Source organism: Desmodus rotundus, chromosome 1, assembly GCF_022682495.2.
Source record: "Desmodus rotundus isolate HL8 chromosome 1, HLdesRot8A.1, whole genome shotgun sequence".
Taxonomy (NCBI): Eukaryota; Metazoa; Chordata; class Mammalia; order Chiroptera; family Phyllostomidae; genus Desmodus; species Desmodus rotundus.
The window spans coordinates 184,615,743-184,636,411 of NC_071387.1; the positions used below are offsets into that span (position 1 = coordinate 184,615,743).

At 47.0% G+C, this 20,669-nt stretch overlaps 1 protein-coding gene across 1 annotated transcript in view; it reads left to right on the forward strand.

Moving 5' to 3' along the window:
• Nucleotides 1–10,480: 10,480 nt before the first annotated feature.
• Nucleotides 10,481–20,669, forward strand: part of ANKRD33B (ankyrin repeat domain 33B) — a 63,689-nt gene continuing 53,500 nt past the window's right edge. The window contains exon 1 of the mRNA XM_024578589.4: nt 10,481–11,002. Coding sequence (XP_024434357.2) covers nt 10,637–11,002 — 366 coding nt within the window. The 5' untranslated portion in view covers nt 10,481–10,636. The remainder of the gene's footprint in view (nt 11,003–20,669) is intronic.

The window sequence follows — 20,669 nt, forward strand, 5'->3', positions numbered from 1 at the left end:
CATTCCACTTTCATGGGTCTGGGGCTGAAATGCAACCGAGGTTGCGATGTTATCCTTAGTTTGACTGAAACTCTGACCCTTTGATCACAGACCTGAGGCTTCATTCTTAAGACGGTTTGACTCTGACGGGAAGCTGATGTCCTAAGGGCCTAATGATTCAGGGAGTGGACGTGCTGCAAGTCATGGTGCTGTGCCTGGACAAAGCCAGCTTGAATTAAGGAAAAAGTCATGTGAAAGAATTGAAGTTCTTGTGCAGCTACAAACCTAAAGAAGGGTTCTTTGGGCCCAAGAATCTGAGGCTCAAAGAGAGAGTGGTGAGTGACATGGTAAGCAGGGAACAACTGTGTGTCATAGAGAACTAGGGAATATTGTAAGTCGAACGGCTGTGATCCTCAGTCCTCTTGGTGTGGGACTTATTCAAGCCAGTTCGACACTAAAGCGTATGGAGCTACAGCCTGGAGCCACAGACTCAGGTAGCAACTTGAACTGTTTCTCCCGAGACAAAGGGGAGGCCACCTTGTGGAGTGAAAGTTCCCACTCAGTTTCCAATTAGGTCCTTTTCATAAAAATGAGGTCTATAAATAGCGCAGTTTTGATTGTACAGGGCAGACCTTGGGTTGTTGGGAGAAAGACAAAACCAGGACTTCACTGCCCTGGCCGACTCAGGTGGGGACGAACAGCAGGGCAGAGTGCAGGGCAGCCGGGAGCTCCGTCTGCGGCTCTTCCTGCCGTTGGGAATGTGTGAAGAGCCCTTGTCAGTAAATGGCCACGAGACTCTTACTATGAAATTTCAGCCTTTGGTTGACCATCAGGAGTCCTCAGCAGATAAATTCGTCCTCAGGGTTTACATCAGATAAACCCTTCTTCTTAGGGCCCATGGTGACAAGACAACAAAGACTCGTGTAACCTTGATTGCACTCCAGCACCCTGATGCACATACATTATTAGGCTTGAATGAGAGTTGAAACGAGTTGAAATACTGACCTTTACACATTTTTCTGGTTCTACTGCCAACACATTCAACCAGCTAGCAACAGCAGCCACGGTCCACCCCTTATGCCTCGTGTTTAGGGTCATAAAGACTCTGGTCAGCTGCTGCAGTCAGCAGAGGTGTTCTTTCTGTGTCACTGTCCAAATCTGAGGACTTTATTGACAGTCCTACTGTCTTCAGTGACATGGCTCAAGCCTACCAGTTTGCGTGGTCTGTAGTCCTGGTGGTTGGTGGCTCTCATGGGACACTGATGAGCAGGCACAGGCAGCTCATCATTGAGAGTAATTGCCAGCCTTTCAGAGCAGGGCCATGCTGAAATGCTTTTCTATCCCTCCAGGAAATCAGTACTTAATTCAAAAATACCGTGAAGGAGAATGTCCGTGAAGGATGGGAGGGGAAGAGGTCTGTCCTGAAGAAGGAGCCAGAAGCCAAGTCTCAAAGGGGAGATGATGCCTGAAGCCTCCTCGCAGACTGGTGAGGGGGACTCAGAAGCCAGCTGCCACTGCAGAGAACGTGGGCATGAGTCACTGGGGGTGGGAGTGGGGGAGGAATCTGTGGAGGAGGTCTGTGATAAAATGTGCATATTGAAACATTGATTGTGCATCTGGGGTATTTTTGGTCCAAACATAAATGCCAAAATGTTCTGGTGAATTGGAACCAGAGGCAGTCATATTCAAGTGTGAAAAATATGCCAGCGAAAAGAGTAACTGTTGTCTCAATCTCAGTCTAGGTTGTGAAGGGGTGGATAGAGTTCCCAAAAAACTCTGTTTTAGGGTTGAGCTGGTCGTCAGGACTTATGAACCAATTACTTCCAGGTTGAGTAGGATGGGCAGGGTGCTTTAGAGACAGAATCATGAGAAATCTGGGATTGTTCAGCTATCTCCTTCACTGATTTACTCAGGAATCTTTCTCGAGCTAGTCTGGACTGTGTGCTGTGGTAGCATACAGCCCAGAATGGTCTCTGCTCTTGAAATTCATGGTCTAGTTCATGGACCTTCAGCCTCGCCCCTGTGTGGGCAGAAATCCCATCTCCTTCCTTTCCTGGAGCCGCAGGGCTGTAGGGTATGGACTGTGGGTTGGGGGCAGATTGCCCCACCCAGATCTGCACTGGAGAGCTGGGTGACTACAATATGGGTGGCCAGAGTGAGTCCTAGTGACTGCGTCTGTGTCTCCTGTAGACAGTCACTGTTCAGGCAGAGAATTTGGGTCAGAGCTTAGGATGGCCATTGAATTTAATAGAAAAGAAACCTCCATAGACCCTTGAAGAGGCAGCGGGCAGGATATGGAGAAGCAGATGACAGTGATTCAAAGAGTAACGTGGAAAACAGGGAGGGGAGACCTGGCCGTCTCACTGTACAGCCTTGGTGGTTGTGGGAGTATGTACTACTTTTGTAACTTTCAAAAAAAAAACCCATATATTTTTAAACGTGAGTAAATGAAGGATGAAAAATGGAGTTGTTGAAGGAGATCTTTCTTGCAGATGGTTCTGCTGTGAGGGCAAGTTGGGGTGCAGGGAGATGGAGGAGGTTTTGGGGGGCAAGCAGACTCTGCTTTAAAGTGAAGATCTTAGTGGTGTTGCTCATATCAGAAGACAAGTGCCAGATGATGCCGTGAGGACCCTGAGTCCCCAGGGAGGAGGGCTCCGGGTGTACCTGTTGAGGAGGGGCCTCTCCCACTGGAGTCTGAGACATAACAGAAGTCAGGATGACAATAACACTCAATGAGGGGCTGGGAGGGGGAGTCCAGCATGCTCAGAGGCAGTAGATCAGGACGGGAGGGCTTTTGAGGAGGGTGGTGGGTTGAGCTTGAAGGGAGTGGGAGAAGACTTGAGAAGGCCGCTGTGGGGCCTGGAAGAAGCACATGATGGTAGGTGCAGCACAGCAGATGCCCACATTGCAGGGGTGGGGAGAGGACAAGAAGCTCGCAGCTGCTGGGGCTGCTGGGAGAAGGACTAAGCACACGTGGGTCTGGGCTCAGAGCCATGGGTGATGCCCACCCCTCCTGTCTCACAAGAATTGCCTCTGGAAGCAGCACCACCAGCACTGAGTGGGCCCCAGAGTCTCCTGGGGTCATGCCCCCAGCAGTCTGAATGTGCTGGTTACACACCACACAGGAGGGAACCACTGATGGTCACTAGCTGGTGTAGAAATCTGGGTGTCCCTTGGGGTTCTGTGTGTAAGCAGCTGAAGAAAGTTCAGGTTCCTGCTCTGTGCTTGATCTTATATGAACTAGAAGTTCTGAAAGGCAGCTGAGGCTTGGTCCAGCGGGATACGCCTTCTCTTTCTTTTAACAGGGATTTGTTCAGGATCAACCAAGATGATGAGCCACCCTCTGAGATGCTGGGGATTAAGAAACTTTAATAAGACTTTGTCCTCATATTTGGTGAACTTTGAGGTTATAAGAAGAAAGATACCTTTGCAAAAAGTTATTTGAAAACAGGGCAATAAGAATTACTATAAGGCTGTGAACAAAGGGGCAGTGATGGGGAAAAAGGGTGCTCTGTTCTTGGGGTGGGAGACCAAGGTCATGAAGCAGCTTCCTGTTGAGCGGGTCTTTCAGTAGTTTGCCACATTACACATGATTTCCTAAACTGGCCTGAAAAATCCAACCAACTTTATTCTTTTTTAAAGTATATTTTATTGATTATGCTATTACAGTCCTCCCACTTTTTCTCCCCTTTTTCCTCCTCTGCCCTTTACACCCCTCCCTCCAACATTCCCTGCCCCCCTTATTTTGTGTACATGGGTTGTACATGTAAGTTCTTTGGCTTCTCCATTTCCTATACTATTCTTAACCACCCCTTGTCTATTTTGTACTTACTGTTTATGCTTCCTTATTCCACACACCTTTTCCCCCTTTTTCCCCCCTCCCCTCCCCTCCTCACTGATAACCCTCCATTTCTATTTCTGTTCATCTGTTCCTGTTCTAGTTGTTTGCTTAGTTTGTGTGTGTGTGTTTGTTTTAGGTTCAGTTGTTGATAGTTGTGAGTTTGTTGTCATTTTACTGTTCATAGTTTTTGATCTTCTTTTTCTTAGATAAGTCCCTTTATTATTTCATATCATAAGGGCTTCGTAATGATGAACTCCTTCAACTTGACCTTATCTGGGAAGCTCTTTATCTGCCCTTCCATTCTAAATGAGAGCTTGGCTGGATAGAATAATTTTGGATGTAGGTCTTTGACTTTCATGACTTGGAATATTTCTTTCCAGCGCCTTCTTGCCTGGTTTTCCTTTGAGAAATCAGCTCATAGTCTCATGGGAAAGCCTTTGTAGGTAACTGTCTCCTTTTCTCTTGCTGCTTTTAAGATTGTCTCCTTATCTTGAATCTTGGGTAATGTAATTCTGATATGCCTTGGTGTGTTCTTCCTTGGGTCCAATTTCTTTGGGACTTTCTGAGCTCCCTGGACTTTCTGGAAGTCTATTTCCTTCATTAGATTGGGGAAGTTTTCCTTCATTATTTTTCACATAAGTTCTCAATTTCTTGCTTTTCCTCTTCTCCTTCTGGCACCCCTATGATTAGGATGTTGGAACGTTTAAAGTTGTCCTGGAGGTTCCTCAGCCTCTCCTTGTTTTTTTGAACTCTTGTTTCTTCATTCTGTTCTGTTGGATGTTTATTTCTTCCTTTTGTTCCAAATTGTTGATTTGAGTCCTGGTTTCTTTCCCTTCACTGTTGGTTCCCTGTATATTTTGCTTTATTTCACTTTGTATATCCTTCATTTCTTTCTTCATTTTGCAACTGAGTTCAATGAATTCTGTGAGCATCCTATTACCAGTGTTTTGAACTCTGCAACTGATAGGTTCTCTATCTCCTCATCGCTTAGTTCTTTTTCTGGAATTTTGATCTGTTCTTTCATTTAGGCCATATATACATATGTTCTTTTTTTTTTTTTTTTTTTCTCAGCATGCCTGTTATGTTGTAAGGGGCGGAGGCATAGGTATTGGTCAGGGTGGGACCACCCATGTCTCTGCGTTGTGGTGCTGTATGGGGGGAGGGGTTGGAGAGGGAACAATGCTGCTTGCTAGATTGTTTGGCTCTCACCCCACTATCCATCTCTTCCCTGGCTTCCCAAAAGCGGATCGTTCCCTTTCAGGTGCAGATTTCTGGGTGGGTGTGCTTGTGTACATTCTAGGATCCTGTGGGTCTCTCCCCTATGAGACTAGGAGTTTCTCCTGCTGCCACAATCCCCACAGATTTTTACAGCCAGAGGTTTTGAGACTTTAGTTGCTTGTGCTGGAACCCTGGGTTGTGCGGTCCCTCTCACTCCCTAGCTGTTCCTCCTGGCTTATCCTGATATGAATGTGGGAAGTCTCATCTGCCAGCTGCTGCCTGGTCCACTCAATCTGCCGGCCGCCACCTTGCCCCATGTCTTCTCCACCACAGCTTCCCATCTCTACTGCTCCTACTGGTCTGGATGAATGTTTCTTCTTTAACTTCTTGGTTGTTAGACTTCCATGCAGTTTGATTTTATGGCAGTTCTGATTGTTTTTTGTTTCTCAATTGGTTGTTATCCTTCTTTTGGTTGTGCGAGGAAGTGAAGTGTATCTACCTACGCCTCCATCTTGGCCAGAACCCCCAACCACCTTTATTCAGATGAGGACCCAAGATGTTTTGTCCTTGGAGTAAACATGAATTCTCTAGTTATAACTCATTATTGCTAACTAATGTCAAAAACAGGAAGAAGGCAGAAGAATTGGCAGTTAGGTGCACAGATTCATATTCTCCTTCCAAATATTAAACCATGAGGGCAGAAATCCTCCCTAAAAGAAAATGAGGTTCTTAAATGGTTACATCCATCCAGATTACACTGGAAGTGATCTAGTTTCTGTCAATTGAATGGAGTTAGGACCAAAGAGCTGGTAACCTCTTTAATGGGGAGATCCAAAAATACACACAGAGACTTGTCCTTGTATTTCTAAGCAGATCAGAAAGGCAAACTGGCTCGCAATTTTGTAGATTGACTTCAGGATACTCTAGGTTACTTCCACTTTTTGGAGTCAACTCAGGAAAGTTTGCAAAACCTCCAAGCCAAATACTTTTGTTTTACTTAAAACTGTTTTTATTATTAATTAAAAAATGGGTCACTAAGAGATGTCCCATCCCCCACTCACTTCTAATTTCTCTCATAACGACCAAGAGAGCTGGAGGAGCCTGCTGCAAACCTCAGAAGGTAATGAGCTCCTCCAAACTCCATCCTTGAAGATTACTTCTGAGGCAAAGTGGGAGCGAGAAAATGGGACGTCAGTGGTATGGCTCTCCATTGATTCATGTCTCTTTCCCTTAGAACAGTTTTTACATATTTTTTGGGGGGTGTTCTTCATCATCTAGACTTTGGGTTACCATTGGAATATAGCAATAAAGAAAATGCTGGGGTTAAAAAAGTTCAGGACACTTGATACGGGTGATTCTTAGGATACCTGAACAAGGATGCATTTAGAAATACCCGGACAGTGTGTACAGTAAGAAAATGCTGGAAATACCCTAAATATCAAGAGTAGGTGATTGGGCATCTGCCTCAGCATCAGTGCCAGTGCCAGCCAGGACCCCTGGGGGCAGTGTGTCTGCCACCTGCAAGGCCCTCCATGCACCATGGAGCATCCCAACTCATGGGGATGTGGCTGTGTGTGTGTGTGTGTGTGTTTTCAAAGATTTTATTTTTTAGAGAGAGGGGAAGGGAGGGAGAAAGAGAAGGAGAAAACCATCAACTTGTGACAGGTTGCTTCTTGAGTGCCCCTAACTAGGGGATCCAGCCTGCAATGCAAGCATGTCCCCAGATTGGGAATTGAACCAGCAACCCCTCAGTTCACAGTCTGGTGCTCAATCCACTGAGCCATGCCAGCCAGGGCATGGCTGTGGTTTCATAGGAGGTTGTATGGTCCATCAAAGCAGCAGCCTCCTGAATTGTTGATGTGCAAATTCTCTGAAACATTCATTTTAATCAGGATACTCCAAACAACATGAAGAGGGTGAAGTTTACCATTGTTCCATTCTGCAGCAGCAAATGTATCTATCACTCACCTGTTAGTTTAGCCCAGTGTTTGGGCTAAGTGAGGGAGGTTGAGGGAAATTAGCCTTTAAAGGATATAAAACAGTTGGTTCCTGCATATTTTATATCATTAACTGTAACACATCAGAGTGTTTGCTGTGTGGTTCTGATCTCGAAAAAGGCAAATTGCCCCTGATGGTGTCCGTGGCTCTGGTTCTGCAGGTGTTAGTGCCAGAGAAGCAGTGTGCAAGGCACAAGGGGCATGTCTCATTATCTCCAAATAAAAGGGTTCTTTAAAAATTGTGGGGAAAAAAAGAGAATAGGTGATTGATCAGGGAAACACTGGTAAACCTGTAGTAACAGACATCACTATTACGGTTGTAGCGCAACAGTGGTAGAGCCATAGCTGGAAATCTGTCTGCTGACCAGTCTGCTCTTTAGCCTAAGCCACACTGCCTTCCGTGCAGGGAAAAAAAAAGGCATTTTTTCATTCATAAGGGCTAGTTCTCTCTGCAAATAGGGCAACAAATTTGGAGAAGCAGCTTCTGCAAAGCAGTTTACATTATCAGGGCCATAGATACTTTAATTTTAATAGTAATGGAAGTTAACATGTGTGGTGTGCTAAATGCCAAACAATGAGCAAAGGTTTAAAGTCACTCTAGCCCTGGTGGTGGGACCCTAATATCTTATGAATGGTGGGGTGGGCTTGGGTTTGTTCCACCAATAGGAACCCCTCCCCCAACTTCTCTTTCCAAACGAAATTTGGTTGAGCACCACTCCAGGGGTGTTCCCTTTTCAGCCCTCGAACACATGGCCTGCAATTTTGAAAGCTCCTGCTGTTGCAGGTAGTGCAGTTATGTGGCCTGCTCCGGAAATATCACTGAAGTAGTTAATTTTTTTAATGGCTCAAGGACAAATTTTTCAACTAAATCAACAAATTGTGTAATTGATTTACCTTAATTGTAATTGACTTTAAAAAATCATAAATTAAAATAGTTCATTGAAATGAAAAATTCTTGAATAAAATACAATTTTTCAAAATGTTATTGATTTTAAAGTTATGCTGAGTATTTTGGCAATTCTGGTAAACTACTTTCTCCCCTTATGTAGATTTTGTACACATAATAAATAGATGTGGACTTTACTACCTATGCCTAATTTTGTGTTCTTTTAGCAATGGTGAAAATCAATTGTTTTTGTGGTAAAAATACCTAGTGTGGTTGAGAAGGTGGCCCGAGGTGTGAACTTTGAGGCCTCTGGAACTTCTGGTGTTACCAGGTGCTGGGCAGTGTGTGAAGGGTTGTCACCGGGCACATTTCTAAGTGAGGAGAATGATCAGCTTGGGTTTGGAGTTGCATCGCTCACAAACCACTAGCTCTTATTTGGAAAGGTCTGTTGCAGAAGTTTGCTTGTAAAGGGAAAACCTCTTGAGTGCTATTTGGACTCAACTTTCTACGAAGAAAAAGAGGAAGTGGTGCATTCTGAAGACAGAGCCTGAATTCTGTGCCTTAGTGACTGGGTGATCAGGCCCGACAGGCTGGCCAGTGTTTCACTCCAGGGCTGCAGCTGCCCAAAGGACCCCTCGCCCCATCCACTGGGGACCCTGTCACTGCCCCCTGAGGTACTCACTTTAATACCACACAGAGGCACAGAGCAGTATCTGGCTGGGGGTCAGGTGGGCTAGCAAACCCAACTTTGCTGTGGAAGGGGAGCTTTTCAACTTGTAAATCCCCTGACTTCACTTAAGTCTCTGGAAACACCAGAACAACAGTCAACCTTGAAAGGGGGGAAATTCCCAGTGGGAATTTATGTAAATATGGCCAGTAATAGAAAAAAGTATAAAAAGCAAACCATGGTTTGGGCTATTTTTGGCTTTGGAAAGAAAGCCCCGAGTAGAGGAGGAAGCCAGGGCTTCTGAGGTCACTTCCAGCTCAGGGTGCGCTCAGGCATGTAGACTTGCCTTCACCAGAAATCGCTGTCCTCCGGGGCTCTGCGGAGGTCAGGCTCTGGGGGGCCACCATGGGAGGGCCATCCCAGCGCAGCTGAGTAATGCCCAAGAGGCCTCCTAGTTTACTCCTTGCTTCCCTACCCCGCCCTGGGGTATTCGTGACCGCGGTTTCCTCTGTGGCCCTCAGCTTGCCCACCCAGGTTTGCCCCCACTTGGTACACCCACCCGTTTTTTTCACCTTTGTGCCCCGAGGTTTGGCAACTGGTGAGCAGGATATCAAGAGTGGTGGGGAAAAAAGGAAGGAAAGGAGGGAGAAGGGACAGAGAGGGGAGTGGTTTCCTCTGTGATCACCTCGTGGTCCCCACCTGCAAAAGTTTCCTGTCAAAGAGGCAGCACCCCCTGTCCAGGCTCGGGGTGTGTCCTCACTAACGAGCCTGCATGCCCAGCCTTTCCACGAAGATCTGCGATGGAGGTCAGGGGCTCCTGGAGCAATTCCTCACCCTTAGCATCCGACAGACCAGAGAGGCTAAGATCCTGTGCGAGGGAGGAGTGCGCTGGGGTGGGACCAAGGCCATCACCTTCCGCCTGGCTCTGCTCAGCGTATTTGGCAGCCAGTGGAGGAGTTAGCACCCTGTCCCAGCCTCCTCTGGTAATCCCTCTCCACTTCCAGTCCCAGGCACAGTGACACTGGGCAGGGATGGGGGGAGGGGAACCTTTCATGGCTCTGGCCTTGAGCAGACTCTTCCCACCCAAACGTTCCCCCTGAGGCTTGTGAACACTTGGCGGGAGTCACTTTTAGGAGCAATGTGCAAGCCACAGTTGGCCCGGGTTCTGAGTGACCTGAGGCGGGAGGGTCTGCGGATCTTCTCTTCCAAGTTGGGACCTCTCCGCGGCAGCTAGGAGTTCTCAGTTCAGAGCTGCACTGTCCCCAGTGCAGCCCTGGACCCCAGCCCCCCACAATGGACTTCACTTTCCCCACAACGACTTATCGTCAGTCCAGTGTTCCCCCCTGGGATTCCCCAATCTTAAACCCTGAGTGGGGATGGCCCCGGAGCCTAGACTCCTGGGGAGGAGACAAATGGGTTCGATGCCTCCGCTGAGAAAGTCTCCCACGCTCTGCTGGAGACAAGACACCAAGGGCGTGCGGGGCCCCTAGGGTTTCAATGTTCTTGACGTGCAACGCCGGGTCTGCTGGACATGTCCCTAGACTCCACCTTTGTCCTCATCCCAGTGGCTGCTGGAGGGGAGGGAGGGAGGGGCTGCTTGCCACCCGTGACACTGGCATTCAGGTTCTTCAGTTACTGCTTCTAGGTCTGCGCGTGCATTTCTCAGCTCCGGGGCAAAACAGCCGGTTGCACTGTCCCTGCGGTGCAGAGAAGCCTCTGCTTGGTTCTTAACTTTGTCGATAAGGATTAGTGGGGCTGGGAACCGGGGGCACAGGCCTGCACCCGCCTCCCCACTGTCCCCGCCTGCGCCAGCTGCTGCCATTGGCTGGAGCGGCGGCTCCTCCCACCCTTGAGGGGTTCTCTCCAGCATCTAGTTACTTTAGTCTGCCACGCGCTGCAGCCAGTTGCCCGTTTAGCCATCCTGGAGCGCGCAGAGCTCTTCTTTTCTGGAATCGCCGGGGACAGGGGGCAGTGACCTCGGTAGGCTTCCAGAGTTCCTGTCTCCGGGCTCCCGCCCTGGCCCCCCGGCCCGCGCCCCGGCTGACCGCATGGTGCTGTTGGCGGGGCCCGGGCCGGAGGGCAGCGGGGCGCGCTGCGTGTCTCCGCAGCCTCCGTCCCCACCTCAGGAAACGAAGGCCAAGGAAGACCCCACGGACTATGAGGAGTACGAGGACTTCTCGCATCTGCCGGACACCCGCAGCATCGCCTCGGACGACTCCTTCTACCCTACCCTAAGCGAGGAGGAGTACAGCGACCGGAGCGCAGAGAGCATCCCGCAGGGAGTCCTAGAGGGCGTCCCGGAGGCGGCGACCATCCTGAGCGCCGCCTGCACCAACGACGTGGGACTACTGAAGGCACTGGTGCGGCGGGGACCGCGCGTGGAGGAGGTGCAGGAGACCGACCCTAATGGCCGGGTAAGCAGGCGTCCCCGCAGAGTTCGGGTCTCCTCCGCGATCCCTCCCATTCCCCGCACCACGCGAATCCTGACTTTGCCTAGGTCCCGCGGAGACTTTTCTGCTGCGAAAAGCGCCTTTTTCTCGCTCTTTGGGCTGGGGGCGGGGCGAGTTTGATTGTCTGAGGTCACAACCCCGCCGGAGACTCAGCGAGTCCCCTGTCCTCACAGCGTCTCCTGGTTTCCCGACCCCGGGCCCTCTGATCCCTGAATCCTTCCTGGGGCTCGTGCTGGATCAGGGTTGGAAGCCTCTCGTTGGGATTCGTCAACTTGAGTCCGCTCTCACGATTACCCTCCTCACCTGTAAGGGACAACACCTTCCTCCCAGCTCTCCAACTGCTCTCCTTTACAGCCCCCCCTCCTCAGCCCCTCGCTGCTGCCCCTCCTGCACTTTCTCTTCCACACCCGAGAGCCGTCGGGCCACCCAGGTTCAGAGTTTCTTCCCAGATCTCCTGCTTATCCTCCCCACCTCACGCCCCGCTTCGTCGGGTGGCCCGTGCGGCAACGGGCCAGCGAGCGGCAACCACCAGCGTCATCTCCGACTTAGTGTCCCCAGGGCCACTGCCCTGAGCCAGTCCCACTGCACTCTCTGGCCGCTCCCCGCTGTCCCCCTCCGTGGGCAGGCGGGGTGGGGGTGGGCAGAGATGCACAGGGTATCTGTGGGTTAGTTGTGCCAATACTCAGAGATGGCAAGGAACATTTTGAAAAGGAAAGAAAAACTTGGCTTGCAAAGACTTGAGGACTGAACACAACCCATTAAGCATGTGAAGGGAAAATTCACAGAGTGACCACAGAGGCCAAGTGCCCCTTGGTCTGTGCTGTGTGGAGAAGCAGCGGTCTCACCTGATTGTCACATTTCCCAGGTTCTCAGGGACATCTGCAGTCTCAGCAAAGCACAAATCGGGAATGCAAGTGCTTTTGCACAGGAGCCCACAGCTGACAGAAGATAGGTTCTTTTTTTTTTGCTTGGGTGCTGGTGGGACCCTGTGCCTTTGGTTCCCAGTGGCAGGCAGGTGCAGTGTGGTTGGTTGGGGTGTGGCAGGAGCTTAAGCTGGAGAGGCTGATGAGTAGCTTACCTGGGGTTGCTGGGTGAGAACTAGGAAATTGGGGAACAAACTGGTTTCAGCATGCTGTTGTCCAACCTTGGGACCACAAAACTCACTCATTCACTGCCTGCAGGTTCTTAGGGGCACCTTCTTAGGGAGGTCTTTCCTCCTACCCTGTCTAAGGCAGCAGCACCTGGAGCTGGGGAAGGGCCATCTAGGAGTTCAGGGGTTGAGGGTGGCATTTGAGCAAAGACATAGAGAAAATATCTGGGGGAGAGCATCTAGGAACAGGGAGTGGCCGGTGCAAAAGCCCTGACACAAGAGCCCTTTGGGTGGTCTGCACGTTACCATGATTAGTGGCAGTAAAAACCTCACAGAAAGCCCTAGAGCAGGGGTGTCCAACCTGAGACTCGCAGGCCGCGTGCGGCCCAGGATGGCTGTGAAGTCGGCCCAGCACAAAACTGTAAATTTACTTAAAGCATTACGAGATTTTTTGTTTTGTTTTGTTTTCATTAGTGTTTGTGTATTTAATAATGTGTGGTCCAAGACAACTCTTCCGTTGGCCCAGAGATGCCGAAAAGGTAGGACACCCCTGCCGTAGAGCTTTGGTGGAGAAGAAGGATAGTTAATTGCATCAACTACAGAAGGAACAGCTCACAGGTGCAGCCCACAGCAAGCTTCCTGGAAGAAAAATGTCTCTAAAAGTTTGACAGCTTTTCTGAGCTGTATTTTCTGGAGCTGCTGGTGTCTGGTCAGTTAAGAGGGGGGCCCTGCCTGAGCTGACAGATGTTTCATGGGTTTGCGTAACTAAGGATCAGATGTGTTTTGTTTAAGAAAATACGTTCTTTCCTGGTCCTGAGATTGCTAGAATATTAGCTGTGGCTCAGCACACAATTTTTCTTCTAAAATGTTGATTGCTCCAAAAGGATTGCATAGTGTAATATGCAACATGTAAATATGTGTCAAATAATTCGCCAGTAGCAGTTCAAGTGTGCTCTCGCTGTCTTTTAGGCTTGTTTTTTTTTTGTTCCCTCTGAATTAGGGACAGTGAAAGCTGTCATAATTCTTTTTCTTAATTCTTCTCTTCCACTTACTATGTCTGGAGGTTCTCCCTTAGGGCGGTGACAGCTCTGGGGACGGCACTGCAGCCGAAGGAAGTGTTTGTGCTGTCTTCACTGTTTAGAGGGCAGCTGGAATGTCAGACAGCTCTTGAACCAAATTTTAAGCCCAATTATACTAAACTTAAAATATTGCACTCCTTTCTTGATGTACGTAATTCTTCTCAGGCATGTTTAAATTCCAGGGCCTCCAGGAAATTCTTCAAAGGTCCTTCCACCCATTCGCTCTGTCGGCCAGCGAAGTCTACCACGTACCCAGTATGAGAGGGTATCTCCACTTATGCTTGAGGGGCTTCCATGTTTTAATGATGTGTGGTTCTGATTGGGACCTTTATCTTGACAGATACATGAAAAGTTTTGTTGTCAGTGGTGGTTTTTTGAAGGTTACGGAAGATGTATAAACTTTGGACTCGCCTCTCCCTAAAATGAGAAGCAAGTTGTTTGGAGTTCATACCCAGCCCTTCTGCATTTTCCAGGCCTCAGCACTGATGGCCTGCATGAGCACAGTTAGTACAGAAAGTCGTTCTGGCCTCATGCTTCCATACGTATGTTGCGGGCCATCAAGCACAAGGAAAGGGGGTGGGGAGGGAGACTGGGGCCCAAGGGGCTGGTGCAGAGAAGTGTGTCAGCTGAAGTGAGCCTGGAAAAACCTGGGCTTGTGATGGGCAGGCTGACAGATGTCAGCCTCTTCTTCCTCCACTGACTGTGGCTGGGGTGCTCTGGGCCTAATAACAATGGAAAGGCCCAAGTCTTTTTTTTTTTTTTTTAAGGGACTTAATTTTTCTAGAGCAGTTTTAGGTTCACAGAAAAATTGAGGGGAAAGTACAGAGATTTCCCATATATGCCCACCTGCATGCATGCACAGCCTCTCCCATTATCAACATTCCCTCAGAGTGGTACATTTGTTACAATCAATGAATCTACAATACATTGACACATCATCATCGCTCAAAGTCCATAGTTTGCATTGTGGTTCCTTCTTGGTGTACATTCCATGGATTTGGACAAATGTATAATCTACATTCATTATTTTATCATAACAAGATTCCCATGCGATTTCATATAAGTGTACTAGTTACCTATGGCCACAGCGATGCTGCCTAACAGATAACTGAAACCTCACGAATGTATACAGCAGCAAACATTTTGCTAAGGGTGGCCCAGCTCAGCGGATCCTGGCCTTGCATTCAGCTGGGGTCCTGTGCGGATGGCAGGACTGAGAAGGGCTTGGCTGGGGTGACTGCTGCATGTGGTCTCTCACCCTCCAGCAGGCTGGCCTGGGCTCATTCTCCATGGCAGAGCAGGGTTCCAAGGCAGCAACTAGAGCCCGTGAAGTTCAATGTCACTTCTGCTGAAGCAAGCTGACCCTCTTAAGTGTGAATTTGCTTTTGTTTGTATAGGATGTTATTCAGTAACCATAAGTGTTTAGTTACTTATTTTAAATTTATTTTTATAAAGGAAAATTTTAGATAGGTACCCCAGTAGGGGGTACGAAGATCCTTCCTGTCCTAGCCATCCAGCATTGATAAGCATCGGCTCCCGAAGGCCTGCTTCAATTTTGATGGAAAGGGCTCCATTACATGCTGCTTTTTATGTGTTTGTGTAAATGAAGTTTAGGAACACCGTCACTGGATTTGGAGCTAGAAGGGATTTTAGGGTTATTGGTCTCCATCATTTTGTGGTTGACGAAGGTGGGGCGGAGAAAACAGGGCATCTAGAATATTGGAGAGCCAGGTTCTAGAATACCCCTGAAGCTGCTTGTGATGCTCCTTTAAACCAGCATGGGTCTCCAAGGGGCTTCTGAGCTTTCCGCCTTTGCCTCTTGGCTGCACCTGAGAAATGGGCCAGCTAGGAATTTAGTGGGGTGGTTGGGGTGATTTTGAACACCCGATTTCTTTTCCATCCTATACTTGTAAAGGAATGGGAAAGATGTTACAAAAATCTAAAATAATAATAGGGTACATGAACTTTTTTGGAATCCCATTTATTCATCTAACATTCATATCAATATACTATGCAGGCTATTATTCAAAACTATTTTGAATGACAACTTCTGGTAGATACGGCTATACTACCAGAAAAGCTGTAAGTATTATTTAACTAATTGTAAATCACTAAAATTCAAGGCCTCCTAGCAGAGCCTGAGGTCAGTAGCTTCTTAATAGTTACAGGATTGCTTAGCTTTTCCCTTTCTTCCTGAATCTGTTATGGTAATCTTTACTTTTCTAGGAAACTGTCCCATTTTTTCTAAGTTCTAAAGGTTAATAAGTCTATGACATTTTATAGTTCTCTTTTTAAGCTCTGCTGTAATTGTGTTATATCCTCTTTTTCTTTTTGTTAAGATCTTTAAAAAGATTTTATTTATTTATTTTTAGAGAGGGGAAGGGAAGGAGAAAGAGAGGGAGAGAAACATCAATGTGTGGTTGCTTCGCCCCCTACTGGGGACCTGGTCTGCAATCCAGGCATGTGCCCTAGACTGGGAATCTAACCTCTTACCATTTCGTTCACAGGCTGACATTCAATCCACTGAGCCACACCAGCCAGGGTGTTTTTCTATATTTTTGCAATTGTGCTGTTTCCTTTTTGTGACAAATATTGTCAAAAATATTTATTTTATTCAGCTTTTGCTTTGGATCTGTTTCTTCACTATGTCATCAATTTTTGGTTTTCTTTTTATTGTTTTTTCTTTCAGGTTAATTTTGCCTATAATTTCTTCTCAAAGTATCACTTTTGTTTTTCCCACAAGTTTTGATACATAGTATTTTATTAACATTCTGTTCTAATTTACATTATGACTTCCTCTTTTTACCTAGAAGTTATTTAGAATTATGTAAAAGATTTTAAAAAATATATTTTTAAGCTCTATTAAAATAATTTTTAAACATAATTCAGAGAGTATGGTCTGTGTGATACTTCTTTGATATCTCTCGAGACTGGCTTTACAGCCTACTGGGCCAGTGATTCTACATCTTAACTGTGTAATCTTCTGTGATTTCTCCAAATTAAGTCAAAACAGTTACATACGTAAAAACAATATGTAATTTCCTTTAATTAAAAGAAATAAGGATTTAGAGAAGTTATTAAAATATGTAAACAAAGAAAATATGTTTATTCAAGATGATTGGGAGGTAGTTCCTGTAGACCACCTGGTGGAATGTATGGGGTATGTGTGCACGTGGGTGGTGAGGTCAGATTGTAACATGTGGTAGAATTTTAAGAATATTTGATGTTATTCAGTGTGTCTATACAGAAAAGAATTTGAAAGGGGTAATATTTTTAAATGGTGTTTCTGAATTTGAAAGACAGTTGAAGGTGGCTTTTATTTACTTCTGCTAAATCGAGTAAATGTGAAATCCCAAGTGACTATTGGGTTAGCAGGAAAATTGGATTGGAGTGGTGGGATTTGAGAGTAATTTCAAAGTAACATAAAAACAAATGCTTCCAAAGGCATGTTTATGTCAGCTGTGAATGTCCCGATCCCAAGTAGGCATGTGATGGGATGGGGAATAGTGCGGTTGTCCCTGGCTTCTGTTTCTGAGATTTAAGTCTTGAGGGAGAAATCACCCCTGGCGAGGGACAGTGCAGCTGAGAGGCACAGGCGGGAGGTGGGGAGGGAGGCTGATGAAGGGGTGGGAGCCGTGATCATGGGGGCTGCCCAGTAAAGGGCATTAAATAAATTTGTGGTAGTACATTTTCTGAGACAAGGGACAGTACATGAAGTTGGTTTAAAAAAAAGTTAGGTTGAAAAAGTCTTAAAAAAAATTAAAAGAAAAAGTTAGGAGAATTAGGCTGAGTGAAAAAAGTCCATCTCAAAGGATTCTGTACTGTGTGATTCCATTTACGTAGAGGTGGAGAACAGATTAGAAATTGCCTGGGTTAGGGCTTTGGGGAGAGGAGTGGGGGTCAGTCACTCTAACAGGATAGCAGGAAGGGGGGGGGACTTGTGGTGATGGAACAGCCTTGCATCTAGATCGTGGTTGTGGTTACAGGGAGCTACACCTGGGTTGAGATGGCACGGCACCCCAGACACAGACACATACGTGCGTGTATGAGGTAACATCTGAACGAGCTCTGCGGGTTGTAGCAATGTCCACCTCCTGGCCGTGCTCTTGCGCTGCTAATTATGCAAGAGGTTGGTGTTGGGGAGGATGGAGGAAGGGGCAACTTCCTGTGGGTCCCTCACTATTTTGAAATCAGAAGTTTAATAAAAATGAAGGAAGGCAACTCTTAAAAGTAGTTAAGATAGTAAATTGTATGTTATATGTATTTTACCACAATAAAATACTGGAAAACAATGAAAAGAAGGCATGTATTACCTTTTATCTGCATCCCTACCTTTGTGAGTAGATCCCCTTTTGGAAACTAAAGCAGGATCAGACCCGGTTAATATGTGAGGCTGGGATGCACTGGGAATATGGGCTGTTGGGGCCATTGCTGCTAAGCATCACCTAAAAGCGTTTCCCAAATGCAGGGTCCCAGGCCCCTCCCTAGACAGACTGACCAGAATCAGCCCTTAATGCAGTTTTGAGGTGATAGGCTTATACACTTGTTTGAAGGGCTCCAGAACATTTCTTGGAATAGAGAACAGGTTTGGTGCCCAAGATGGCAGGCAGGCTTAGGTTGGTTATATGATCCTGGACAAGTCACATGATCTTTAGTTTCCTCTAAATTCCCATCTAGAAAATGGGGATGCTTATTATGAGGGTAACAATACCTCACAGAGGTCCAGGCAGAATAAATTAGAAACTTATATACAGTGCATGCCACAGCAGAGGCGCTCAGTGAATGGGGCTGTTGTGTCTGTGGGTGAATTAATCTCAAGATGATCTTCCTTTCCAGTCAAGGGAAAAGGCAGAAGCCAATGTTTAACCAAAGAGGAGCCATCAAGAAAATATCATGTCTACTTGGGAGGGACCCCTTTGTAACCGTACAAATGTGGTAAGAGGTTAGCTCTCATGTTACGTGTTCAGACTATAGTGAACGTGGGTGTGGGTGCTGTGCATGCAAATGAAGCCAGGGAGTGAGGAGAGGTGAGAAGGGGCAGAGATGGGTGCTGGGGCCACATCTTGGCATCTGTGGGAGCACCTTTGAGAATGGTGGGTGGAGGCCAGGATGCTGCCTGAGGAATGGAAGCAGTCTGCGGCTCGGAGGGGAATGGGAAAGATCCAGACTCTTGAATGATGAGGAGGGAGAGCATTTCAAGGAGGCAAAGGGTGGCCCTCAGGCCAGGGATCGTCACAAGCCTTTTTTCTTACAAACCTTATTTCTTTCTTCAATATTTTCTGTGGGTAAAATGTACTGCAATGATCCCTGGAGTCGGAGCCCTTGTCCACCCTGGGGCTCTCAGGGACTGATTCGGTCACTTGCTCTGCTATAAATAAGCAGTGCAATGAGTTCCCCAACTTTTTGTTTCTGTTTCTTGACATTGTCCAGCCAGGCATTCCAAAGGGCCTGGCTCTCCCCGCTTATCAGGAACATCGGTCTGTATGTCTTCCTTGTAGCCCTTCCAGCTTTTGTATTTCTAAACCCGAGGGGCCAGAGTCGTGTGCTAAAAATAGTGGTGGTGACAGGGCTCCTGAGTCAGTTCTGCTGGCGCTGTGAGTTGGGCTTTTTTCGTTGGTGTTAGATAATGGGAGGGCTTCTGGGAATGAAGTCTGTTTGCAGCAGCACCGGGGTGCAGTAGGACTTGGCTGAAGGGACTCCGCAGCTCAGTTTCTGCATCGTGGAGTCCTTTTGTTACCTGGAGACCGATCTCCCTGCTCTCACCAGTGTGCTTCAGAGGACCTAGGTGGCTGGGGGACCTGTTTCATCCTCAGTAAAAGGGCATAAAAGAGGCACCATGGAGCAGGGGAACAAGTGGCTGTCATGTCTTGTCACCCACACATCCTCCTTTGATGAAGACTGGGCTGCAACAGGCCACCTCTGAGGCCCCCAGGCTTACTCTCCATGTGCTGTCATGGATGGAGAGGCTTTTTCCACAGGCGTGTATTAGCCTTATAGGGACATCAACTCATTCCAGCCTGCCCAGAACTGAGAGTCCTGTATCCTGGGAAACGCCTGTGCAAACCAGGGTAGTTGGTCAACCTACCTATGAAGGTCATTTCTATGTTGGGACCACACACAAAGTGTCATATCAGTGAAGCCAAAAGACACATAGACCACAGAATTCCTCCTTTAGCAGAGTCTGGAAACCCAGCTTTGGAGCAAAGCTATTAATTTGTACCATCTGGGGACATGTGCCCTGGGAGAGAAGCATTTGCCTTTGTTGCTTCGTGTGGATTCTTATCACACAAGAGAGCCATCAGGCAGACAGAGGACAGACACATTGGGTGGGGAGGGTTTGGGGATGGGGGACCGCTTGATCAGGGAGGGCCCATGGAGGCAGGGTCAGGAGTAGGGGGTTAAGTCTCCACTGCTGTACACAAAAAGAGGAATAAACACAATCCTCTAAAAAAAATTCGGTTACTTAAAATGCACCAGGGAAGCTGTGGAAAATTTGTCTTTAATAGAAATCATTAAATTTTTCTTTGGTGTAAACAAATCTAAATCCATTGGGTTGGTTTAGAATGAGGCACAAGTGTGTTGAGTTAATTAAAAAAAACCTTATCTCATTTGTTAAAGGCAGTGAGTTACAGTAACTCTACTAATAATTTTATTGGATCCAGAAATACTTAAGATACTATTAACTTAAAAAATTTCCTAATGTTAATTCAATGAAAATAACTAAAAAAAATCAAACTTTTGTTTGCATCTGGCAAGTTGATCTACCAGTTTGCAAATGGCTTGATTTTTTTTCTTTTCTTCTTTTCTATTCTTCCTTCTTTCTTTCAGCATTTTATTTATTTATTTTTAGAGAGTGGGGATGGGAGGGAGAAAGAGAGGGAGAGAAACATTGATGTGAGAGAGAAGCATTGATTGGTTGCTTTTCTCGTGCGCCCTGATGGGGACCAAACCTGCAACCCAGGCATGTGTCCTGACCAGGAATCGAACTGGTGACCTTTCACCTTGCAGGATGATGCCCAACAAACTGAGCCACCTGGTCAGGGCTTGATTTCAACATAAGAGTTTTTAGTGAATTCATGGAGACTGTGTTTCCTTATCAATAACATGAGTACTTTAGGAAATGTCTTTGTAAAAAGGAAAAAGGCTCCCCCCACCCAGGAATGGATATTCCTGAATGTTTGCTGTTAAAAGATATTTCAGTCCTTTCAGACGGCTCTGACAGAATACCATACACTGGGTGGCTTGTAAACATCAGACATCTATTTCTCATAGATCTGAGGTCGAGAAGTTTAAGATAAGGGTGCTGGCAGATGCATTGTCTGGTGAGAGCCGGCTTCCTGGTTCACTGATGGTCATCTTCTCTGTGTCTTTACATGGCAGAAGCATTTTAAGCTTTTAAACTCTAAGTGATGGGAAATGCCCCAAATGCAAAGTGAAAGGAAAAGTATTCCCATGATGGGCC